The sequence below is a fragment of the Cornus florida genome, unplaced genomic scaffold (assembly GCF_030987335.1).
Source record: "Cornus florida cultivar Cherokee Brave unplaced genomic scaffold, ASM3098733v1 CherokeeBrave_3.0.0_Hap2_Chr11, whole genome shotgun sequence".
Classification (NCBI taxonomy): domain Eukaryota; kingdom Viridiplantae; phylum Streptophyta; class Magnoliopsida; order Cornales; family Cornaceae; genus Cornus; species Cornus florida.
The window spans coordinates 9559859-9587104 of record NW_026775581.1 but is presented as its reverse complement, the minus strand read 5'-3'; the positions used below and the strand labels follow the sequence as shown (position 1 = coordinate 9587104).

At 31.2% G+C, this 27246-nt stretch overlaps 1 protein-coding gene, 1 long non-coding RNA gene and 1 pseudogene across 4 annotated transcripts; 1 reads left to right on the top strand and 2 right to left on the bottom strand.

Annotated features, from left to right (window-relative positions):
- Positions 1-867: 867 nt before the first annotated feature.
- LOC132283532 (uncharacterized) lies at positions 868-14245 on the bottom strand. 3 transcript variants are annotated; one of them, XR_009472053.1, is made up of 6 exons: positions 12991-14245; positions 11546-11634; positions 11315-11412; positions 7466-7735; positions 5971-7160; positions 868-1125 (listed from the first exon to the last, which is right to left on the bottom strand). XR_009472053.1 is itself a non-coding variant. In XM_059785492.1 (4 exons), the coding sequence occupies exons 1-4, from the start codon at positions 12998-13000 to the stop codon at positions 1035-1037; spliced, it is 288 nt and encodes a 95-aa protein (XP_059641475.1). In that variant the 5' UTR covers positions 13001-14235; the 3' UTR covers positions 868-1034. The 3 variants fall into 3 exon arrangements, 1 of the variants encoding a protein (XP_059641475.1); XR_009472052.1 differs by lacking the exon at positions 7466-7735; XM_059785492.1 differs by lacking the exons at positions 5971-7160; positions 7466-7735 and having other exon boundaries at positions 12991-14235.
- Positions 3621-5964, bottom strand: LOC132283533 (uncharacterized). The gene is made up of 2 exons (XR_009472054.1): positions 4998-5964; positions 3621-4912 (listed from the first exon to the last, which is right to left on the bottom strand). It is a non-coding gene; the product is annotated as an uncharacterized LOC132283533 (long non-coding RNA).
- Positions 14246-20750: 6505 nt separating the features above from the next.
- On the top strand, positions 20751-20860 carry LOC132287245 (U2 spliceosomal RNA; annotated as a pseudogene).
- Positions 20861-27246: the final 6386 nt, after the last annotated feature.

The window sequence follows — 27246 nt, the reverse complement described above, 5'->3', positions numbered from 1 at the left end:
TCCAGCAATGCGTCGTACTGTGAGGTGTCGGATGAAAAAATATACGATTACACGAAATGAGTATAGTGATACAACTTTTGTTTTAACATAATTTGTTTTAAAACTAACATTTATTTATGAAAGATTAGAGAAATAAGCTTTCTTTCTTGTCTTTTTTTTTTTTTTTTTTTTTTTTGGTCACTGGCAAAAAAAACTCACACACCCACTTTACTCCTTCAAAGACTCAAAATCTTTACTATCCACTTTGAAAGACAAGCTGATAGTTGAAAATTATATTACATCGATACATTTTAAATTAAATTAGCCATAATATATATATCTTAATAATTTTATATTTTTAAATTTTTTTTAAATATTTCTACACCTTTAGCATTTAAGACTTGTTAAATGTGTGTCATTCAACATCTAAAAAGTATTGAATAAATGATAAAAGTGTGTGAGAAGTAGTATCACATACGCGTCTAAACTAAAAAAATTAAAAAATAAAAATTAAATTATGAATATGCTTCAGAAGCATCAATACGTATATGCAAGAATGGTTTTCGAGGAGTGTTGGGTACGCTTAAGGTTGATTTTCTTTTAGTCATTCCAAATAATTGAGATGACTCATCTCTATAGGGAGTGTTACAGAGAAGCCAGATTTTTCTAAGTAATGTCAGTCTGCTCATTACAAGAGTAACTGACGGGCAATATCCCCCTAGTTGGTAGAGGGCTCAGGTGGAGTGTCGGTGTGTCCGGGTTTGAGTCACACTCCTAGTTTGTCTAAGGCAAAATAAATAAATAAAATAAAATAATATTGTAATTGTTGGCAGTTGTGCATTTCCACAGTTCCTTGTGCAATGAAATAAAGATGTCAATTTATGGATGTGCAGAAACAAATTTCAACTTTGCTCAATAAGTTCATAATACAAACAACTCTAAACTCTCTGCATTCATATAATTTCACGTGTTACCATGATTAAAAAAAAAAATAAACCAATCATAAAACCCCCCCCCCTAAAAAATAGTTTGAAAATCCAGTGATGAGATTTCAGTTATTTATTATTTTCTTTTTCACCGGTAGTTTCCATGTTGGGTTCCTTACCAAAGCCAAGTTCTGACATGTCTTGCTTTGCCATCAAGTTCCTGAAAGGCACCAGACACAGAGAGAGAGAGGCTGTTAGTACAAGATAAAACATTTTCTTAAAGTTGGAAAGGACTGATTGAACAAATGCATGACAGTTTTTAAGAATGGGGAAAAGAATACACTATGATGATCATCAAGTATAATCTCATTCGGCAGTAATCATACAGTTCGATGTTTCACAAACACCAATCATTCTCAATTCTCATTGTTATTCTTCTTGATTCTTGAAGTTTTTGAAAGGCACCCTAAAAGAGAGTGAAACATCACAGATATGAAAGTTTTATGTACTAACCTCTCTGAACAACATAAGTATGCCTTATCACAGTGACACAGATATGATCAACAAATTTCTATTATATTGACTGACTTGGTCAGCAGTCAGATAAGGCTAGAATGGTGCTATTTGAAATTAATTTCACAAGCAGTTCTTGCAGGGAATCAAATAACTCGACTAGCTCCAAAAATTAAATTAGCCTTCTACTTTAAATTGATACCTGAAGCAACTTAAGGCAAGCCAGATTTTGAAACACAAGCATCATTTCTTAACTCATGAAGAGTAAACTAGACGATCTAATGTAATATGGACTTACCCTGACAAAAGCTTAATAATATGTTTGGTACTTCTAGTGTTACCAAGGTTCTCTCTCTAAATGTGTGTGTGTGTGTGTCCCAAAAGAAAAACAAATACACATGGTTCTCAACGGTGTCTTCGTCTTCTTTGGTGAATAACATGCAAGGAACCTTATACTAAAAAACACTCACAAGGAGGTAAATTTCTAGCTTAAAATACTTTAACATCCAGATTGTTGTTTTAGTGGAAACTAGAGTTAAAATTGATAATTTCCAGAGAATTACAAATAGAATTAATAGAAACTGAAGATGGTGTGCAAACTATGCCAGTCATCCAAATTGCCGTACTTGGATTGGATGCAATCCCATGTCCCTGAATGTTGATGTGGTCTCTGAGGATGCTCAAGTTCTGCTAGTAAAGATACAACATCTACATTCTCCTATTCATTTTTCTCTTTCAGCCATCTATGCAGCAAATACAGTAAGGGAGAGAAGACTTTTATGGAAGTCACTACTTAATCAAGCCAGTAACAATAGTGGCCCATGGCTCACCATTGGTGATTGGAATGTTGTGATGAACCATGGGGACAAACTTGGTGGTAAGCATGTCCCTCAAACTGTCTTAGATGAATTAAATTCAGTTCTGGATGCTTGTGATCTTCAGGAGGTCCCTATGTTGAATGGCAAGTGGACTTGGACTAATAAACAATTTGTTAAGAGAAGAATCTGTGCCAAGTTGGACAGGAGTGTAGTCAATACTGATTGGCTGGATTTCTTCCCAAACTCTAAGGTGATGTTATCTTCCTCTTCATTTTCTGACCATTATGGACTTGTATTGTCCTCATCCACCCACTGTTCTTCAGGCCCCAAACCTTTCAAATTCTTGAAAGTTTGGTGCTTGATGGATGGTGTGGAAGGCATAGTATCTAATGCTTGGGCTAATAAGGTGACTGGTACCCCAATGTATATCCTTCAGAAAAAGTTGAGATTAGTCAAAGAGGCAATCAGAACTTATCTGGACCCCCCATTCCCGAGGCAGTGAAATGCTGTAGAAGACTCTTAGAGGAGGTTCAAATTAAGCTTCAGGAAGACCCTTTGAATGACGAGCTCATTCATCTGGAACAGGCAGGAAAGCAGAGTTGGAATCCTCTCTTCAATTTGAGGAAATTCTTTGGGCTCAGAAATCTAGAAGTCAGTGGATCAAGGACAATGATAAATGTACATCCTTTTTCCACAGAAAAATGAAACAGAGGAGGACTTCCAATTCAATATCCATCCTTCAGAATAATGATGGGGTTTGCTCCAGAGATCAAGGACACATTAGAGATTGGTTGGTCCAGTACTACAAGGACTTATATGCTGCTAGTACAACCTCTCTTCCTACTTTTCTCATTTCCAGGTCTGTGCTTTCTTGTGAATCTTGTGAATCCCTTCAAGTGTCTGTGACTGAAGAGGATATCAAGGTTGTCATTATGTCTATGGCCCCTGATAAAGCCCCAGGTCCGGATGCCTTTCCTGATAGGTTCTTCTAGCCAGGGCCGGCTGGAGCCTTAGGCGAGTTAGGTGGTCGCTTAAGGCCCCAACCAATAAGAAGGCTTCATAATTTTTCATTTCTTAATAAATATTATAACTTTCCTAAAACAATTATTTCCTTTAATTATTAAATCTCAACGAACAGAGAGATCTGATAGCGGGCCTAAAAGATTTCTATCCTTTCTCCTTTTTCTTAAGGGGCCCCCAAATTCAAAATATTTCTATTCGTATATTACCTTTTTTTTCTGTCTCTCCTCATCCTCATTACATCAGCTCACACACACACACACACACACACACACACATATTTCTCCTCATTATATATTTAACCATTGTGGTGGGAATTGGTGAAACTTTCTATATTTTCCTAATACTCCTATTAACTTCTATCTTCTCTTTTTTTCTTATTTCTCACATATTTTTTCTCTTCTCATTAGAACCTTTTTCTTTTCATCTTCTCCACTCTTACAATTTACAATCTCACAATAAGACTTTGAATACAACACTTCTATTCTATTGAAGAATTTGTTGGATCATTGGACCAAAATTTTCAAAATCAGTTTCTATTGTTCTATAACTTAAATTAGTTTATAATTTTATTAATTTTATTATAAAATTATATATTTTGTTTATTGTTGTCATCATTTTTATTTATATTGTTGAATATGTCTATTAGAAAGCACATAGCCAATATACTAATGATGGAAATAGAGATTGAAAAAATATTAGTGCTAAAGTTTAAAAATCACAATGCAAGGCTCTCTCTTTGGATGTCTTTGGTTCGCCAAGTGGCGAGGCTATTCTGTCTAAGAATTTCAGAAATCGAACCAGCCGAGAAAAGCGCTACTTGCGCCACAGCTGATGTTGAAAGAGAGAGAGAGAGGGAAAGAATATATGAAAACGTATATGTTATTGAGTCTGTAATACAATAATATAATAGTGTTTATATAGGAGAAGCCACGGGAGTAGGTGAGTGGAGAACAAGAAAACCCTATACATGGTAATTCTATATATGGTAATGAGGGGTAGGTGACAACTCATACAATACTAACTATACACGTGTGACAACTCATACAACACTGCTGGAGAGTAAATATCAAAAACTCCCAGCTTGCTACATATAAAATCAATAGAGTTCTTAGGAAGTGCCTTAGTGAAGATGTCTGCCAGCTGTCTGCCAAAAGGAACAAAAGGTGTAACAATCTCATTCGAGTCAACTTTAGATCGAATGAGATGGCAATCTACTTCAATGTGTTTAGTCCTCTCATGGTAGACTGGATTGCTAGCAATATGAATAGTTGCCTGATTGTCAAAATGGAGAGGAAATGGGTACTGGACTGAAATCTCAAGTTCCTGTAAAAGAGTTTTCCACCAAGTAAGTCCACAGGCAGTGTGTCATGGTACGATACTCTGCTTCAACACTGGAACGAGCCACAACTGACTGTTTCTTACTCCTCCAAGTTACTAGATTTCCTCATATGAAGGTTCAATAACCCGTGGTGGACAATCGATCAGAAGGAGAACAAGCCCAATCTGCATCTGTATATCCCTCAATCCGAAGATGTCCAGAAGATCAATAAAGCAGACCACGTCCTGGAGCACCCTTGAGATACTTCAAGATGCGTACAACCGCCTCCATGTGAGGTACCTGAGGACTGGTCATGAACTAGCTCACAACACTAACTGCATAGGAGATGTCTAGACGAGTGATTGTGAAGTAAATAAGTTTACCTACTTATCAAAAAAACAAAAAAGTAAATAAGTTTACCTACAAGTCTCCGATACATCTCTGGATCATCGAGTGGGTCACCATCATCCACCTTAAGTTTTACATTAGTCTTCATGGGTGTAGATACAAGTTTCAAACCAAGATATCCAGTATCCGGTAAGAGATCAAGAGTATACTTCCGCTGAGAAAGACTAATGCCTTGCTTTGACCAAGCCACCTCAATTCGTAGAAAATACCGAAGTTTGCCCAAATCCTTAGTAAGGAAGCTAGAACTCAAGTGATGGATTAAAACTTGTATCCCATCTTTGTCACTGCGAGTGATAACAATATCATCTACATACACCACAAGAATCACAATACCACGTTTCGTTTTCTTAAAAAAGAGAGAGTAGTCAACTTGGCTTCTGGTCATACCATGAGCTACCACTGCTTTACAAAACTTATCAAACCATCCACGAGGGGACTATTTAAGGCCATAGATAGACTTCTTGAGATGACACACACTCCCCCTTATACTCAAACCTAGGTGATTGAGTCATATAGACTATCTCGTTAAGGTCACCGTGCAGAAAGGCATTTTTAACATCAAGTTGATGAAGGTGACAGTCTAGATTAGCTGCAAGAGAGATTATCATACGAACAGAATTCAGTTTGGCCACAAGAGAGAACGTCTCAGTATAATCAAAGCCATAAGTCTGAGTGTAGCCTTTAGCAACAAGTCGAGCTTTGAGACGATCAATACTACCATCAGGCTTCTGTTTAACAGTAAAAACCCAACGACAACCAACAACCTAAGTATCAGCAGGCTTAGGAACAAGGTCCCAAGTATGATTCAATCTTAAAGTGTTTATTTCTTCTTCCATAGCTTTCCTCCACCCTGGATGAAAAAGTGCCTCCCTGTAGGACTTAGAAAGAGCAATAGAGGATAATGACAAAGAAAAAGGAAAGGAGAAGGACAATTTATTATACGATACAAAATTAGAGATAGGGTGATTGGTAAAAGAACGCTTACCTTTCCGAACAGCAATAGGTTGATCAAGATCAGAGTCCGAAGAGATGGAAGAATCTTCAGGCATTAAAGCGACTGGTGGAAGTGGCAAGGCTGGGTTTACTACTTCAGTCGTTGGAACATGATTAACTACTCTTTTCTGGCGACGAGCATAAACACGAAGAGCTAGTGGGATATCAGAATCAAAAACTGGAGTTGGAAAAACAACCTCTTGAAAACAGAGTCCTCTAGACGACTGCCTTCCTGAGAACAATAAGGAACATCCTCAAAGAAAGTTACATTTGCACACACAAATTGTTTACGAAGAGTTGGACTAACATTTATATCCCTTTTGAGTGCGAGAATAACCTAAGAAAATATATTTGTGAGCACGAGGATCAAGTTTGTCTCGTCCTGGGCTTAGATTATGAACAAAATAGACACACACAAACACCTTTGGAGGAATGGAAAAAGGATTTTTGTCAGAAAACATCATTTGGACGGACCCTAGAAGGCATGCGATTTAAAAGATGAGCAACAACCAGAACTGCATCTGCCCAAAAATGTTTTGGAACATGCATTTGAATTATTAAGGCACGAGCGATAGCTAGGAGTGGGCTATTCTTCCATTCAGCAACTCCATTTTGTTGAGGGGTATCAACACAAGATGTTTGATGGATAATGCCCCTCGACTCAAGAAACTTTTGAAAAACATTAAGTTGATATTCAAGGGCATTGTCAGTTCTAAGAACAAGTAATTTTGCATCAAACTAATTTTGAATTTCAGCATAAAAGGATTGAAAAATAGAGAATACTTGAGATCTATCTTTAAGAATATAAACCCAAGATAAACGTGAATAATCATCAATAAATGACACAAAACAACGAGCACCAAATAAACCAGTAGTACGAGCTAGTCCCCAAACATCTGAATGTACTAACTCAAAAGGTTTTAAATTTTTATCATAACAAGACTTAAAAGTAGCCCGACGATGTTTACTAAGTTCGCAAGTAGTACAATTAAACTTAGAAAAATCAACTAAAGAAGGGACCAAGGCTTGAAGACTATTTGAAAAGGGATGTCCAAGGCGGCAATGCCACTGGTAAGCTAAAGAGGAGGTGGAATGTAGAGCGGTCGGAGCAGCAGTTGGCTAGAAGTAGTAAAGACCATCCTTCTCAAATCCCCCACCAACCGTCTTCTTCGTCTTAAGATCCTGAAAGACACAACGGGAAGGACAAAAAGTAACTGAGCAATTTAAATCTGATATGATTTTGCGAACTAACAACAAATTGAATGAAAATGGAGGGACATATAAAACTGATGAAAAAGTGAGACCCGAAGTGCGGAAGGTACCAATTCCATGAATAGATGATTTGGCACCATTCACTATAGTAACAACCGATGGTGAGAAAACATGAGAAATATCATAAAGAAGAGATGGGTTACCTGTCATGTGATCAGATGCCCCTGAATCAATGATCCAAGGTGTAGAAGATGAAGCATGGAGACACGTATTACCTGAAGTAACGATAGTAGAGGTGGAGGAGGGCTGATTTGCACGCTCACGCTTTACTAGTTTGGTGCTGGTGATTGACCCAAGAATATGGGATTCCTTAGTATCCATCATAAGAGTTGCTGAACAAATGAGATATAGTAGTGAGAGGGAGCCGAAATAAGAGAACCAAGATCTAGCCGAGATGAACCCGAGAGAAATCATCGAGGAGAGAGCCGAGGAGGGATCCGAGAGAGATTGCTGAGACAAGAACTGAGATCACCGAGGAGAGATCGCTGAGAAGAGATTGAGAGAAAGCCGAGATGGAATCAAGATCAGAGTCTAAATAAGACTAAAAAAAAAAAATTAAAGAGGGATCGATTTCCGCTATGATACCATGTTGAAACTTGAAAGAGAGAGAGAATATATGAAAAAGTATATGTTATTAAGTTTGTAATACAATAATACAATGGTGTTTATATAGGAGAAGCTACGGGAGTAGCTGAGTGGAGAACAAGAAAATCCTATACATGGTAATTGTATATATGGTAATGAGGGGTAGGTGACAACTCATATAATATTAACTGTACACATGTGACAACTCATACAATACTGTACAACAGCTAATATGTATGTAACATTTTTGAAAGGTCTAACCATGGCTATTGGACTCATTATGATGACACTCCACCCTTGGGGGTCAAAACGAAATGCTAGCGGAGGGTATAGTCAAGGGATGGATTCAATCAGCCACTTAGTAACGAAAAAAGATACTAGCATGAACATATGGGTAGATTCTATTAAATTGAAACTTTATTTTTTTTGCCTAAGGCCTCAAATTATATTGAGCCACCCCTGCTTCCAGCAATTTTGAATTGTGCTAAAATCATATTTGGTTGCTGCTATATGCTATTTCTTATACTGCAACCTACCTCAAGGAGTAAACAGCGCCTTTTTGACTCTTATTCCTAAAAGGGATGATTGTCTGAAGATCACTGATTATAGGCCTATTTCATTGTGTAATTCTATATATAAATTTATCACAAAAATTTTGGCCAACGATTAGCCTCTGTGATTGGTTCTGTGGTGATCTTGAACAAGCTGCTTTCATCAAGGGGAGGAAAATTCATCAGAATATTATACTCGCTCATGACCTCCTCAAGGGTTTCAACTCCAAAAGTACACATCCCACAATGGCATTGAAGATTGATTTGACAAAGGCCTTTGACAGTATTTCTTGGAGCTTTCTAAAATATATTTTAATCTGGTATGGTTTTGGTGAGAATTGGACAGATTGAGTCATGAAGTGTGTCACTCCGCCCATTTCTCAATCCTTGTTAATGGTGTGCCAGAAGGGTTTTTCAAGGCTGGGAGAGGTTAGAGGCAAGGATACCCTCTTTCACCTCTGCTATTTTGTCTTGTTACTGATTTTTTCTCTCAGATGGTTAACAAAGGTGTTCAAAGAGGTGATCTGCAACTTTGTCAGGCCGTCCAGAAGTATCACACACTCAGCTTTCACATGTATTTTTTGCAGATGACTTGTTCATGATCATTCAAGCTAGTATTCCAAATGCTAGAGGTCTCAATGCTCTGTTGAAGCAATTCTCAGACTTCACAGGTCTGAGTGTTATTACTCAAAAAAATGAGGTTTATTTCTCTGCTTCTGTAAGAAGAAAAAAGCAGCATAAAAAACATCCTGAATTTTACAGAGGGCTCTCTACCCATTACATATTTAGGTTTGTCATTGGTGGACAGAAGATTGACTAAATCCCATTGCACCAAATTGACTAACAAGATCGATTCAAAACTGACAGCATGGAACTCTTTCAACCTTTCATTAGCAGGTAAAGTGGAATTAATCAAATCAGTTCTTACCTCTTACTACTATTTCTGGTCCACTGTTTTCTCCATTCCAATCAGTGTTCAACATTGCATTGAGAAGAAAGTGGGACAATGTTATGGTCTGGGAAAGCTGATCAAAAGGTAAACCCTCTGTTTGGTTGGGATAAAGTCACTTTGCCTACAAAGTTATCTCCAATGTAAGCAAGTGTATGTTGTTATGGGACTTCCTTCAGCTTAAAGAAGCCCTCTGGACAAGGTGGTTCGGAGATAAATATCTCAGGAAGACCTGTTTCTGGAACTTGCAGGGCAGAACCTCAGACTCAGAAATCTGGAGGGCCATACTTTCTGTCAGGGAAACAATGCTGCAGTTTTTGGAATTCCGAATTCATAATGGTACATCTTTCAGCTTATTCTTTGATCCTTGGTATGGAGGGACTTCCCTTCAACAGAGATTTGGTTTAAGGTATCTTATTACAGGCTTTCATCATGATGATACGCTTAGTGTGCTTCGGCATAATTCTGAGTGGATTGTGCCTTCCTCATGGCCATTGGAAATCTCTCAGTTCTTAAGTCCCTTCAACAACCATTCTGTAGAAGATGAGATAGTATGGAACAATGGACAGTTTAGTTTCAAGGCTGCATGGAACCTGTGTTAGACATCATGGTACTAGTGTACCTGGTATACACTAGTATGTTATGATAGCAGACCACGCATTTCTTTATTTGTTGTGCTAGTTATGCAGCAGGCCAACAAATCCCTTGTTCATCTCAAGAAGCAAGGGATCACACTCACTGCTATCTGCCACAACTGCTATAATGATGAGGACTGTAATGTTCATCTCTTCTGGTCTTGCCCATTTGCTCAACAACTATGGGAGTGGTTTAGTGACATTTGCAAATGGGGAGAGCTCTTAACTTCATCTTCTTTTTCTGAAGCCATAATCTGGTTCATCTCCAAAACTAAGGACAGCTCCATGAGAAGCAAACTTCAGAAATGCTTTTGCACTTCCATTAAACGGAGTATTTGGGATCACAGAAATAAGGTATTGCATGGTGGAGATCCCTCCACAGCTGATGTAGTAGCCAGAGATGCCTGCCATGAAGGACTCACCTCTCTGACTATTTCTTTGGCTGATTTGCAAGCTATTTTTAATGTTTTTACTACTTGATTCTCGTAGTCGAAGGGTATGCCCTAGACTTTCTTTCTGCCTTGTGTTTTCATAACTGGAAAAGAAAAGATGGTCCAATGAATGCGTAGGTAAAGGAAACGGTACTACCGAAGCCTATTTGGTTGCTTCTTCAGTCGTTTGAATGACATTGCCAAATGACTGCATCAAATTGCATCATAGCAACAAAACAGCACAAAATTTAGTCCTTCCAATTAGTAAATTGAGCATTGTTCACCTATCATCATTTTCTAGAAAACCTAATTTTGATAAAGATGTCCACATAATACGGCACAAAGATCAAGCTGTAAATATGGAAAAGAAATAAGATAAAGATGCATAATTGTCTCCTAAAAGTTATATTACCCTAAAATTGGCTTACATATACGAGAGGTTGTAACAAGAACGAGGCAGAACCAGAGTCGTTGTCGTCATCATCATCATCATCATCATCATCATCATCATTATTCACAGCATTTTAGAATGGTCATTTTTTTCCCCTTAACTATAGATTGGTAGATTTCGTAGGTCTTTATGATTACAGTAATAAAAAATAACTAAGAGTTAATACAACATGTGAACTGAAACTGAGAGATGACCTCTGTAGTATAAGCAGTAAAGCACAAAACTACAACAAGTTCGGTGATGTGAATTGGAGTACGTAACGCCTTTTGATAAAGCACTAAAACATCTTGCCATCAGGTTAAACAACATTTAGGCCTAGCATACAAGTAGCCTCATCAGACATGATTTTATTAAATGTCACAAGTCAATGACTCTAGATATGACTTCACAAGAAAGGTTTTATTACAATCACATGTATGATGCAAACTAAAATATTCAGAGAAAACCAACTAATTCACTCACTTTTCCATACGACACTCCAGGTACTTTTTTGAGAAGTTCCTGCACTTTTCAGATTTATGTCCAGAAGACTTTAAGCAAGTGATGTATTCTTTCTTCTCCTGAACAGAGCGATAATGAGGACATCATATCAGAGAATATATATATATATAAATATATATATATATAGACAATTAAAAAACATAGTATCAGAACTAAAAATCAGTGTCTGGAAATTTTTGAAGAAGAGACTACCAGGTCACATAAATGCATGTGATCTAAAGGGAACACTCCCTTTTCTGGTGGTACTGGACTCGCTCCCCTATTCCCACCAAAAGCTCCGCCTGCAAAAATAAATATGGTGTTTCCTAATACAACAAGAAAAATGGAAAGAAAACACACAAATGTTGAACCACATCTATGAGAAGGTTCTTTTTTCTTTCACATGTATAAAGATTATGAAAAATAAATAAAAATGAGAGTGTCAGCAGTTATATCACATGAAGGCCAATTTGGTTAGTAAAATGATCAACCCCATCAAAGCTATACATAGAGCAATAGAACATGAGGGCATATCCTATTTGGTACATGGGCAGTTACATTTCACCCTTTATTGAGACCCAGCATCGGATAAAGGGTTCTATAATTGGATTCATGCACATAAAAAAGTATAGCTTTATTGAAGTAGTTTCTTTTTGACTCTTGCAATTTACTTCTCTATATATGCTTGAAATCTAGATGACCCCCGTTAATTTGGGAAAAAGGAAATAATGATGATGATATATGCTTGTAATCAATTTCACATTACATATAAATAGATGTATCTAGTGTATACATAAAAATGGAGAGTTGAGCTATACTCTTTTTCAGCCATCATAGTCTCATCTTTATTTTGTGTCCTTATTTTTGTGTCCTTTACTTGTACATTCACACTTCACACCTTACACCTATCGGCTCTCTTATAGAACGCCAAGTTGACCATGTATGTGATTCTCGTCGTGATTATATCGATGCCCGATGAATCTATTTCTCATTTACTTTTTGACTTGAAGGTGTATAAAATATAGGACTTAATCTTCACTTCTGCCTCTCTCTCTCAATGTTTGTGTAGAGAGACACAAATCAACTGTTTTTAATGTGTCAACAAGAGGAAGTGGGCAGGTTTGTTTCAGGCCAAAAATTGATTATAAACCGACCATCATTCACAAGCATAATTCAAGTAAACGCAGTGCCGGTAAGAGTAGAGGTTTTTGCAGAAAATTGCAGATTGATGGTACCCAAAAGATCAGAGTTTTCACCAGTGAGAATTATCAATCAAATGGATATTGGGTTTTCAATAACATTAAATTGGTGTTACAGTAAAACAAAATTAAATCGTGACTTTCTAGTTTGGTCGTTCAATCGGATTTACAAACATGAAATTCAATAGTAGAGGACACATTAAAGATATATGTGTGTAGTATATATATATCAAGTGAGATATTGTAAGGATTCGATAGCTCAATTAATAATATCGAAGTTATATGTAGCAACCAATTAGGGTGAGATCAAAAAAATAAAAAAAAACCTAGTTATTATACCTATTGAATCAAATGAATCATCATCATCATCAACATCAGATATGGCAACGAGATGAGGAAGACTAGAAAAACGCAACCCTAAGAGAATGATGTAAAGGAGAGAGAGAGGTGATTTCATACCTGCGCTCATTTGATAAATTTGGACTCTGATTTCATTTGTTAAAAAAACTGAAGATAAACCCTGTACTGGAGCTGGAAAGACTTCACCTGCGGGCTACGGCTCAACCCAAAACTGTATTACATTATATATAGGGTAATGCTAGAGCGAGGACGCTCTCATAAGAGTACCCACGAGCTCTCCTTTTGCAGCCGTTGGATGAGGTTTCCTACAGATTCACAAACGCCAGACAAACGCCGTCAACTCCTCTTGTCTGTCCTGTCTCTCTGTCTCTCAAAAACCACTCTGCAACTCTCTTTTTCTCTGGGTTTGGGATAGCAGACCCCTGTAGCCAAACACCGCACAACCACTTCTTCTTCTTCTTCAACGAAAGCTGCAACTACCGGCCAGAAACAAAAGACGGCAGCCACCGACCAACGAACCGAGTCGCGTGAAGCTAGAAACACCTGCGCCGATGTATGAAGCAAGAAGACGACCGGTGATGAAGCTAGGGACACAACACAGGGTGACGACAGAAAGGAAACTCCGGCGATAGCAAAAAATGAGGTCGCGGCACGAAGAAACAGATCGGAAATTTCACGATCTGACAGACAACTCGTCGATGATGAAGAGACGCCAACACACAGAGAAGTCTTCGGCTACTGTATTGTCCCTCCGGTTACTATCCTCCAAATTGGGTCGCAAGAGAAAAATAAAACCCCCGAATCAAAATATCAAGGGCTGGGCAAACCCAAATCACAATCACTTTCACAGACGGTGATCGATTTCTGTCAATCTTTTACACCCCTAATTATGGCGCCGACGAAGCACAGAGACCAACCAATCAACACCAAAACAAAAACTCTGAACTAACTTTCTCAGTGATAATGAAGTCTCTCATCTTCTCTCTCCTCTCTCCTCTCTCTCTGAAAAATCACTCTACAGTGGAGTATATCTTTGATTTAGGTTTCCTTCGACACGGCAGAATAGGCGGCGCGTGCCTATGACGCCGCAGCCCGATAATTCCGAGGCGTCAACAGCAACCCGCGGGTTTTGATTTCTGTGTTACAGCGCTCGGTGGCGACGATCGGAGCAGCGACGTCGTGTGATGGAGCAGCGACGTCGTGTGATGGAACTACTGGATTGCTGTGTTCGGGCCACAGCGGCGGCGACCACAGACTATTCGGTGGTGAAGCTGCGGCGGTGATGTCGTGGTCGTCCAAGAAGTTTGGGTTGTTCTGTTTTGGGACGAGTCTAATTTTTATATCAGTGTTTGGACAAATAGGAAGAAAAGAAAATAAATTATAGTAATTCTTATTTGAATAGAATAAAAATTAAAAAAAAAATTAGTAAACAAATTACTTTTTTTCCTTTTCCTAATTTTGGTATTATTAAAATACTACTTAAAAGTCCTATGTTTTCTCTTCCTATCTTTCCCTATCTTTTCAAAATTGAAGAGAACACAAATAAAAGATAAGGAAGGATAGTTATCCTCCACTTAATTTACCCAAACACAAACTTACACTATCTTCTCTTTTTTTTTCTCTTCCTATTTCTCTAAACCAACCCTACCAAACACACCTTTACAGAAATTGGGGATGGAGAGTTGTGCAGAGTGATTTTTTAGGGAAAGGAGGAGTGAAACTGACGACGTTTGTCTGGCATTCGAGAATTTCTAGGAAATTTCATCCAACGGCTGCAAAAGGAGAGCTCGTGGGTACTCTTATGAGAACGCCCTCGCTCTAGCATTACCCTTACATATAATGGGCTGCTTCCAACAATTTAATTTTTTGTTTGTTTTTTATTTTTTCGTTTTTTCCTCTCTCTAAGGACAATTACTGTGTGAATAATGTCACCAATAATAAGTTACGGAATTAGATGAGTATGAAATGATATTATTATAATGTCATTAAATTATACCGTTATTTTTTATTTAGATGTGAATTTTGTATTATTTTAAAGTCAAAAGTTAATTAGATTAATTTATTAATAAATTAAATTTTAATTAAAATTCAGTTCAAAATAACTGGAGCATTGATTGAAATATAACTCCTAAACAACATCACCCTTTTCTTTTCAATTTTATTTTTGTTTAAATCTTGGTTTATTGTATACTAATATTTTGGAGAATTAATTCTCATATTTTCTTTGTAATTTTTTTTGAACATTAAGCTTCTAGAATATTATATGCTTAGGAATAATTCAATCCGAAATTAATTGATGCTGTAATCAACTCAATTTATATGTGTAATAATGCAAGGTCCTTTAATTGCATAAAATGAACATTTGTACAGAGTGCATCCATAATCAACTCAAATTATATATATATATATATATATATATATATATATAAAACTAAAATTGAAAATAACTATTTTAGTTGTTTTGGTGTTTTAAGACTCTAAAACCACTCAATTTGTGTGTTTTAAATAAAATAAAATACCTTATAAAAATAATAATAATAATAATAATAATAAAAACCTTTCTTAAGACTTCTTTTGGTTAGATGGAAATAAGTAAGAAAAGAAAAGAAATGGAAAATGAAAGAAAAGTGAAGTGAGTTGAAAAAAAAATTATTTTCTAACATACATTTGGTTAGAATGAAAATTTATTCAAGAAAATTGTAGAAAAATATTAATTTGTTATTTTAGATAGCATGAAAGTAAAAAAAAAAAAAAAAAAAAAAAAAAAATCGATTGAAGATACCAAATTTACCCTTATAATTTTAAATACTAATAAATAAATGAATTTGTATTTGTTGATGTATATTTTAGCAAGGAAATAGTAAAATAATGGTTTATTAAATTTAATAATATAATTATTTATAATTTATTTATATTTAAAATAAGACTTCATAATATTTTCTAAGGCAGAAGTAGAACTAATTATTAGTGTATGAGAAATAAAACTTAAAAAAAACACGGAGAGATTGATTGTATTTTGTTGTTGCGAGTTATATATGAACTCGTGAAAAAAAAAAAAGGGGTGAGGGAAAAAAAAACAAAGAAAAAGTTGTTTTGCAGATAACTTGCATCTTAGAAATCCGGTACAAAAATAAAGGAATAAATTGTTTTTCACAATTGAGTTAATGGGTAAAATAGGAATGTCAAATAAAAAGGCAAACATTTTAGGCGAAAAAATTATTTCCCTGTGTTTTGTGCATGAAAAGTTTTGAGAGAAAATAAAAGTATGGAAACAAACTTTTCCATTAGTTTTCTCTTTTTATCTATCCAAACTCTAAAAAAAATTAAAAATTTTCTTCTTTTCTAGTTGTTTCCACCTAACCAAAAAGAAAATTGAAAAGAGAGAAACAAAAAAAACCTTTAACACTTCCTTAACGAAAAAAAAAAAAAAAAAAAAAAAAAAAAAAAAAAAAAAAAAAAAAACAACCAATCTTCCTCAACGAAATTGAAAAATAAAATAAAATAAAAAACCTTCCTTAAGGAAAAAAAAATTCCTAAGTCTCTCTTCTTATATTGTGTCTTTTGAAAAATTTTATTAAAATTTTGATGAAATGTAATTTGAATAAGGCCACCTTAACTAATTGATGAATGACATTTTTTATTTATAAATGTTCCTCTATATGTACTGAAGAAAATTTGTTAGTAACTCTAGTGGCCAATGTTTTTGAGCAAGACAAATGATGGGTAAATAAAGGTGAACATATACATTTCAATACAGCATTACAGCATTTTTCAAACACAAACATAACCCCCAGTAGTTAGCCCTCCATATTAGGCTCTTTTACTATTGAAATACAATTTATTTAAATTGACAAAAATAGTACTAATCTAGTAAGACCATTAAATGAAAAAGAAATCCAACCTTGAAAAGATATACAAGTACTAAATGAAGAATTATTACAGATTCTATTAAATCTTTAACAGAATCCACAGTCCAATTAGTAACAAGCTTAAAAAAACAGAGAACTAAATGTAATTACTAAAGAGTTTCATGCATTTGATAGTAAGCTAGATGATATTCAAAACTTGTTTGCAGAGTTTGTAAGAAATCCAAACAATGAATACAAAAGAAATCCATTTTTGTTTTTTTCCATAATAGAAGGATTCCACGATTTTAGTGGAAGTATTTGTTTAATTTTTTCATTATTAATACTTCCTTATTATAAGGTATTTTATTTTATTTAAAACGCACAAATTGAGTGGTTTTAGAATCGGAGTCTTAAAACAAGAAACAACTAAAATAGTTGTTCTCAATTTCAATTATTGGATGAAATTCAACGACTGAAATATAAGTCGCGTATATTTCTCCCTGCACATCAGGGAACAACTGAACGGGACTGTATATATATATATATATATATATATATATATATATATATATATATATTATTAAATGTGCAAAATGTTTCAGTGTTTCAGAATTTCAGTATTTATTTATTAATTGATATAAATTCTATAAAACTCAAAATTACCTAATAAAATTAAAATTAATTCAAATTAACAAAATATAAAAAGAATTTAATTCAAGTTACAAAGTCCCAAATTAATTTTAAATAAAAATAATTACATAAAGGCTTCTTATAAAACTATAGAGCTAAAGAAATAATAATCACACCTTTTCGGCCTTTTAGCTAAGATCAAGTGTAGTACTACTTTCTTTGCCTTTGTGCAAAGAGTTTCAGTATTTATTTATTAATTGATATAAATTCTATAAAGCTTAAGATCAAGTGTAGTATTAAATTTTTTTGGGTCAGTCTTTTGGCTAATCTTTCTTGGTCTTTTGGCTAATATCAAGTGTAGCACTACTTTCTCGGCCTTTGTGCAAAGAGTGTCATTATTTATTTATTAATTGATATAAATTCTATAAAACTCAAAATTACCTAATAAAATTTAAATTAATTCAAATTAACAAAATATAAAAGAGTTTAATTCACAATAATTTTTTTGGGTCGGCCTTTTGGCCAACCTTTCTTGGTCTTTTGGCTAAGATCAAGTATAGTACTACTTTCTCGGCCTTTGTGCAAAGACTTTCAGTATTTATTTATTAATTGATATAAATTCGATAAAACTCAAAATTACCTAATAAAATTCAAATTAACAAAATATAAAAAAGTTTAATTCACAATAAAGAGCTCTCATTAATTATTATATCCCACGATATAAATTCTATATCTATATTTATAAGTGTTTCAGTATTTATTTATTAATTGATATAAATTCTATAAAACTCAAAATTACCTAATAAAATTAAAATTAATTAAAATCAACAAAATATAAAAAGAGTTTAATTCAAATTACAAAGTCCCACATTGGTTTTAAGTAAAAATGATTAAATGAAAGCCTCTTATAAAACTATAAAGGTAAATAAATAATAATCACACATTCTCGGCCTTTTGACTAAGATCAAGTGTCGTATTAAGTTTTTTTGGAGTTGGCCTTTTAACTAACTTTCTTAGCCTTTTAGCTAAAATTAAGTGTAGTAATACTTTCTCGGCCTTTGTGCAAAAAGTTTCAATATTTATTTATTAATTGATATAAATTATATAAAACTCAAAATTACCTAATAAAATTCAAATTAATTCAAATTAACAAAATATAAAATAGTTTAATTCACAATAAAGAACTCTCATTAATTATTATATCCCACGATATAAATTCTATAAAACTCAAAATTACCTAATAAAATTAAAATTAATTAAAATTAACAATATAAGTATTTATTTATTCATTGGTATAAATTCTATAAAACTCAAAATTACCTAATAAAATTAAAATTAATTAAAATTAACAAAATATAAAAAGAGTTTAATTTAAATTATAAAGTCCCACGTTGATTTTAAATAAAAATGATTACATTAAAGTCTCTTATAAAACTATAGAGGTAAAGGAATAATAATCATACCCTCTCGACCTTTTGGCTAAGATCAAGTGTAGTACTAAATTTTTTTGGGTTGGTCTTTTGGTTAACCTTTCTTGGCCTTTTGGCTAAAATCAAGTGTAGTACTATTTTCTCGGCCTTTGTGCAAAGAGTTTCAGTACTTATTTATTAATTGATATAAATTCTATAAAACTCAAAATTAACTAATAAAATTCAAATTAATTCAAATTAAGAAAAAATAAAAGAGTTTAATTCAAAATAAAAAGCTCTCATTAATTATTATATCCCACGATATAAATTCTATAAAACTCAAAATTACCAAATAAAATTAAAATTAATTAAAATTAACAAAATAAGTATTTATTTATTAATTGATATAAATTCTATAAAACTCAAAATTACCTAATAAAATTAAAATTAATTCAAATCAACGAAATATAAAAAGAGTTTAATTCAAATTACAAAGTCCCACATTGGTTTTAAGTAAAAAGGATTACATAAAAGCCTTTTATAAAAGTTTCAGTGTTTCAGTATTTTAGTATTTATTTATTAATTAATATAAATTCTATAAAACTCAAAATTACCTAATAAAATGAAAATTAATTCAAATAAAAAAAATATAAAAAGAGTTTAATTCAAATTATGAAGTCCCACATTAGTTTTAAGTACAAAGGATTATATGAAAGTCTCTTATAAAAAACTATAGAGTTAAAGAAATAGTAATCACACCTTCTTGGCCTTTTGACTAAGATTAAGTGTAGTACTAAAATTTTTTTGGTCGACCTTTTTGCTAACCTTTCTCAGTTTTTTGGCTAAGATTAAGTGTAATACTACTTTTATCGGCCTTTGTACAAAGAGTTTCATTATTTATTTATTAACTGATATAAATTCCATAAAACTCAAAATTACCTAATAAAATTCAAATTAACAAAATATAAACGAGTTTAATTCACAATAAAGAGCTGTCAATAATTATTATATTCCACGATATAAATTCTATAAAACTCAAAATTACCTAATAAAATTAAAATTAATTCAAATTAACAAAATATAAAAAGAGTTTAATTCAAATTACAAAGTCCCACATTGGTTTCAAGTAAAAATGATTAAATAAAAGCTTTTTATAAAACTATAGAGCTAAAGAAATAATAATCACACCTTCTCGACCTTTTGGCTAAGCTCAAGTGTAATACTAAATTTTTTTGAATCGGCCTTTTGGCTAACCTTTCTTGGTCTTTTGGCTAAGATCAAGTGTAGTATTACTTTCTCGGCCTTTGTACAAAGAGTTTCAGTATTTATTTATTAATTGATATAAATTCTATGAAACTTAAAATTACCAAATAAAATTCAAATTAATTAAAGAGCTCTCATTAATTAAAATTAACAAAATATAAAAGAGTTTAATTCACAATAAAGAGCTCTCATTAATTATTATATCCATATAAATTCTATAAGACTCAAAATTACATAATAAAATTAAAATTAATTCAAATTAACAAAATAAGTATTTATTTATTAATTGATATAAATTCTATAAAACTCAAAATTACCTAATAAAATTAAAATTAATTCAAATTAACAAAATATAAAAAGAGTTTAATTCAAATTACAAAATCCCATATTGGTTTTAAGTAATTCAAATTAACAAAATATAAAAGAGTTTAATTCACAATAAAGAGCTCTCATTAATTATTATATCCCACGATATAAATTCTATATCTATATCTATACTATTATTAAATGTGTAAAGTGTTTTAGTATTTATTTATTAATTGATATAAATTCTATAAAACTCAAAATTATCTAATAAAATTAAAATGAATTTAAATTAACAAAATATAAAAAGAGTTTAATTCGAATTACAAAGTTCCACATTGATTTTAAGTAAAAAGGATTACATGAAAGCCTCTAATAAAACTATAAAGCTAAAGAAATAATAATCACACCTTCTCGGCCTTTTGGCTAAGATCAAGTGTAGTACTAAATTTTTTTGGGTTGACCTTTTGGCTAACATCTTTTGGCCTTTTAAGATCAAGTATAATACTACTTTCTCGGCCTTTGTGCAAAGAGTTTCAGTATTTATTTATTAATTGATATAAATTATATAAAACTCAAAATTACCTAATAAAATTAAAATTAATTCAAATTAACAAAATATAAATAGAGTTTAATTCAAATTACAAAGTTTCACATTGATTTTAAATAAAAAGGATTATATAAAAGTCTCTTATAAAACTATAGAGTTAAAGAAATAATAATCACACTTCCCGGCCTTTAGTTAAGATCAAGTGTAGTACTAAATTTTTTGGTTTGGCCTTTTGGCTAACCTTTCTTAGCCTTTTGGCTAAAATCAAGTGTAATACTACTTTCTCATAAAAAAATATTTATTAATTGAAAGAGATTTTACATAAAAAAAATTAAACAAAAGAATTAAAAAAACTCTATAAAACTCTAAAATTTACCTAATAAAATTAAAATTAACCTATTTATCTATTTATTATTATGAATTTTTTTAATAAAAGTAAATCTAAAGTGTCACTATTTATTTATTAATATTTATTAAATGTGCAATGAGTTTCATTATTTTAGTATTTATTTATTTATATAAAAAAATATTTATTAATTGATATGAAAAGAGTTTATATATATATATATATAAACTCTATAAAACTCTAAAATTTACCTAATAAAATTCAAATTAACCTATTTATTTTTATGAATTTTTTAATAAAAGAAAATATAATTTTCATAATAAAATACAGAAGCTTTGCCAAGGTGTTTTAGTATTTATTTATTTATTTTAAAAAATATTTATTAATTGATATAAAAAAAGTTTTTATCTATACTATTATTAAATATGTAAAGAGTTTTAGTATTTAAGTATCTATTTACAGAAAAAAATAAATTATTAATTTATATGCAAAGAGTTTATTTTTAGAAAATAAAAGAAAAAAAGTCTATCAAACTCTTAAATCTACCTAAAAAAATTTAAATTAACCTATTTATCTATTTATTATTTTGAATTTTTTAATAAAAGAAAATCTAATTAGACAAAATGTATTTATATAAAAAATATTTATTAATTGATATATTATAAAATAATTTTTCTAAAAGTCTACAACAAATTAACTTTTATTATGTGTTTCTTAATAAAATCAAATCTAATTAGATAAAGATATATTTAAAGAAAATAAAATAATTTATATAAAACTCTATCACAAATTACATATTTTATTTTTAATAAAAATCTATCACAATAGATAAAGATATAATATTTAAAGAGTTTCTATAAAATTGTAACATAAATTACCTATTTATATATTTATTAAGAGTTTTTTAATAAAAGGAAATCTAATTAGACAAGTATTATTAATATAAAAAATTATTTATTAATTTATCTAAAAAGTGGTTTTAAAAGAGTTTCTATAAAACTATAACACAAATTACCTATTTATCTATTTATTATGATATTTTTAACAAAATAAAATCTAATTAGACAAGAATTATTAATATAAAAAATATTCATTAAGAATTATTAATATAAAAAATATTTACTAATTGATATAAAAAGCATTTTTAATAGAGTTTCTATTAAACTCTAAAATAAATTACCTATTTATTTATTTATTATAAGTTTTTTAATAAAAGAAAATCTATTTAGACTAGAATTATTAATGTAAAAAATATTTTTTAATTGATATAAAAAATAAAATAGTTTTTCTGAAAAAAAAATTGAGAATTCTAGAAATTCAGAGGGGGCATAGACCCAGAATTACTGAAGCTCTACCAAAAAGTTTCAGCATTTATTTATTTATATAAAAAAATATTTATTAATTGATATAAAAATAGTTTTTATCTATAAAATACAGAAGCTATGCCAAAAAAGAGTTTTATTATTAAATGTGCAAAGAGTTTTAGTATTTCAGAACTTATTTATTTATATAAAAGAATATTTATTAATTGATCTGAAAAGAGTTTTTTTTTTAAAAAAAAAAAAACTTTATAAAACTCTAAAATCAACCTAATAAAATTCTTATTAACCTATTTATCTATTTATTATTATGAATTTTTAAATAAAATAAAATCTAATTAGACAAGAATTATTAATATAAAAATATTTATAATTGGTATATAAAATAAAATAATTTTTTTCTAAAACTCTACTGCAAATTAGCTTTTGTTATGAGTTTCTTAGTAAAATTAAATCTAATTAGATAAAGATATATTTAAAGAAAATAAAATAATTTCTATTAAACTCTATTACAAATTACATATTTTATTTTTATTTTTCTTAATAAAATTAAATCTAATTAGAGAAGGAAATATTTAAAGAAAATAAAATAATTTCTATAAAACTCTATTAAAAATTACATATTTTATTTTCAATAAAACTCTATCACATTAGACAAAGATATATTTAAAGAGTTTCTATAAAACTCTAACACAAATTACCTATTTATCTATTTATTAAGAATTTTTTAATAAAAGAAAATCTAATTAGATAAGCATTATTAAGATAAAAAATTATTTATTAATTGATATAAAAAGAGGTTTGAAAAGAGTTTCTATAAAACTCTAACACAAATTACCTATTTATCTATTTATTATGAGTTTTTTAATAAAATGAAATCTAATTAGACAATAATTATTAATATAAAAAATATTTATTAATTGATATAAAAAGAGTTTTTATTAAACTGTAACACAAATTACCTATTTATTTATATATTATAAATAGATTTCTAGAAAATAAAATAATTTCTATAAAACTGTACCACAAATTATTTATTCTATTTTTCTTTAAAACTCTGTCACATATAGCCTGTTTTTATCTATTTATATGAGTTTTTTAATGAAGGAAATCAAATTAGACAACGATATATTTAAAGAAAATAAAATATTCTTTTAAAAGAGTTTATATAAAACTCTAATACAAATTACCTATTTATGTATTTATTATGATTTTTTTAATAAAAGAAAATAATAACTAGACAAGAATTATTAATATAAAAATATTTAATAATTGATATAAAAAATAAAATAATTTTTCTAAAACTCTACCTCAAATTACCTTTTAGTATGAGTTTTTTATTAAAAGAAAATAAAAACAAGCAATATATGGATATATTTAAAGAAAATAAAATAATTTCTATAAAACTCTACCACAAATGACAAATTATTTTATAAAACTCTACCACAAATTATCTATTTTGTTTTTTATAAAACTCTATCACATTAGACAATGACATATTTAAAGAAAATATATAATAATATAATAATACATATAAATAAAGTATAAAAGTGTAAAGATTTTAGCATTTCAGTATTTATTTTTTAATATAAAAAAATTTATTAATTAATTTTAAAATAGAAATCTATCACATATAACCTATGTACTTATCTATTTATTATAAGTTTTTTTAATAAAAGAAAATCCAATTAGATAAGGATATATATAAATAAAATAAAATAATTTCTATAAAATAAGTTAAAAATATATGAAAAGAAAAATTCAATAAGTTACAAAACATTTATCACGTGCATCGCACGTATCTTTTACTAGTATATATATGTATGTAATAGTGTAAGGTCACTCGAGCTTGTAGCCTAAAGCTACTTCATCCTTTGGGAATGTCGAGGGTTCAAAAAGTCCATGATATGGCTTGCACTAGTTGTACCTAACCTGAAGTTGCATTCAATTCGAGCTTGGACAACATTCTTCATGGCATAAGTTGAATTAGAATTGATCCATGATATAGCTTGCGCTAGTTATACCTAACTTGAAGTCACATTCAATTCAGGCTTAGACGACATTGTTCATAGCACGAGCTGAATAAAAATTAATCCATGATACTACTTGTGCTAGTAGTACCTAACCTGAAGTTAGATTAAGTTAGGGGTTGGACAATATTGAGGTACTTCTTGAAGGGAGGACTCCGGAAAATAAAAAATTAATTTCATAAAAGATAAAAAAAAGAAGAAGCATGTATATAAATTGAATATTATATAATTGATAAGATAATCGAATTGAATACAAATATTTATTATCATATTCGATTCACCAATAGGTTTAATCCGTTCCTATCATCCCTCTTAGTTCATTTTGCAAGATTATCATGAACAATTTAGCAAGATGAAAATTGACCTGAGAAGCAACATTTCATAAATCCACTTCTTCAAGTGACTTAAGAGAACAAGGAAGAGCTAAGTCCCATACTTTGTTTTTACAACCAATAATGCAATATACTATTAAACCAAACCTTTTTTTTTTTACAAATTATTGGTGAATGATCACAAAAATGAAACAATTCAACTTTTAACCTTCACTGGTGCTAACTCAGGAAATTTATGTCTGCCTTGTTGTTCTTCCTTTTAAACTTCATGCCTGACCTGTTAATGAATACACTTTTCGCTTTCTTGATTTCGAATCCATTACAAGTATATAATATCATCATGTTGGCAACTCCTGAAAAGATTTCAAATGCAGTTAATGTATAGTGTAGGTGCAAAAATTCGCTCGACTTTGACAAGTCAACGAATTCTCTATAATTACTACACTCAAAATAGTAATATAGAACAAACAATGAACTAGAGAAATTATATAGAGATGAGGGGGTATTTTGATGATATGACCGAACCTATGATTACCTACGTATCCCGCATGGAGCATAGGAATCAGGTCGGAATGTAGTTCTGACAATGAGAATTGGATCTCTCTTTTCGGGGGCTTTGCCCTTTTTTCTATCTGCCCTTTATTGAGGGTCCTGAGCCATTTTTATATAGAAAAAACCATAATCGATTCCTTTTAGGACTCGTATTGCTTGTCCCTTAAGAATCTGAATTACATCATACTTTCCTTATAAGAAGGATTTACATTATTTGGTTTCCATAGATAATAATTATTCTTCTAAAAGAATTGTTACTGAAATGGGTTTAGTAATATATTCGTAATTGGGCTCGGGGTCTCATCATCTCGGGCCTCCTTAATGAGTTCAGCCCATTATGATTAGTTGACCCGGCCCAAGTTTCTTGTAGAAGCCCAATATGAAAGTTGAATAGTCTCAGTATTTGTGGTGGTCCCCTTATGAGTTGATGTGTCTTGTCTTAATTGGAAGGGAAGATTTTTGCCCCCACATATAGCTTTAGACTCTCATATATGTTAAATTTACATTTAGAATATAAAGGAAAATGATATAATAAAAAACATTACTAATTACAACATATTCTTTGTGTAAATAACAAGAAATTAGCTTTATTTCTCTGCAAATCACACTAGTTGCTTGCTAGCTTCATTTCTTACCAATAAGACCCCACGTTTCTAGCCATTATTTCAAAACTTTCATGTGTGTGTGGCACTGTGTTAAATTAGATCACTCTATTTCTTAAACTTAAAGATTCTGGTGATAGGATCCTATTGTAAAGCATAAAACGGAAGCGAAGAGATAAATAAAACAAGTAGAACACCCAGATATTACGTGGTTTAGCCACTAGGACCTACATTCACGGCACAAAGAGCCCAAAGGGCTACATCACTTTTATATTACTCTCTCATTCATATACAATATAATTTTTGTAATACTCTCTTAATTCATATACAATACAATGGTGGAGACTCCTTTATATAGGAGAAGAAATTATGAGAATTGAAACAATTAGAAAATAGGAAATAATGAGGATTTTTTTCTATACTGATTCCTTTAGTAACACCAAATCTTTAATAATAGGAAACAACATCAACTACTGAAAGATTTTCCTCCATTGATACTCTCTCTCGAGTTGGAGTATGAATACACAACTTGTCATTGAGATGACAAGTAACAACATATGCGAATGATGAAGAGAGATGAGAGAAGACAAAAAACAATGCTACCGAACACACCGGCAGCACAAACAAGTCAAACAAAAATTACTGGAGACACGGCAAAGGCGAAGACAATGCTACCGAACACACTGGTAGCCGAAACAAGTCAAACAAAAATTGTCAGAAACACGGCAAATGCGAAGACAAAGCTACCGAACAAACCATCAGCCCAAACAAATCAATACAAACTACCGGAGACACGGCAAAGGCAAAGAATAGTACTACCGAACACACCGGCAGTCTAAACAAGTCACAAATAGTACCGAGAAACCCTTAGCAACATTTCAGAAGCTGAGGGAATACCCCAAAATAGAGGTCTGAATCTAGAAAGAGATTTAAGCTCTAATACCATGTTGTAAAGTATAAAACAGAAGCGAATAGATAAATAAAACAAGTAGAATACACATATATTACATGGTTCAGCCACTAAGGCCTACATCCACGGCACAAAGAGTCCAGAGGGCTACATCACTTTTATAATACTCTCTCAATCTATATACAATATAATTTTTATAATACTCTCTCAATTCATATATAATACAATGGTGGATGCTCATTTATATTGGAGAAGAAATTA

Bases quoted from the DNA above. Each gene is read 5' to 3' on its own strand.
- LOC132283532 (XM_059785492.1), bottom strand. The intron at 11,413-11,545 runs GTAGTCTCTTCT...CGCTCTGTTCAG, and splicing joins ACATGCATTTATGTGACCTG to GAGAAGAAAGAATACATCAC. The intron at 1,126-11,314 runs GTGAGTGAATTA...GGTGCCTTTCAG, and splicing joins CTGGAGTGTCGTATGGAAAA to GAACTTGATGGCAAAGCAAG.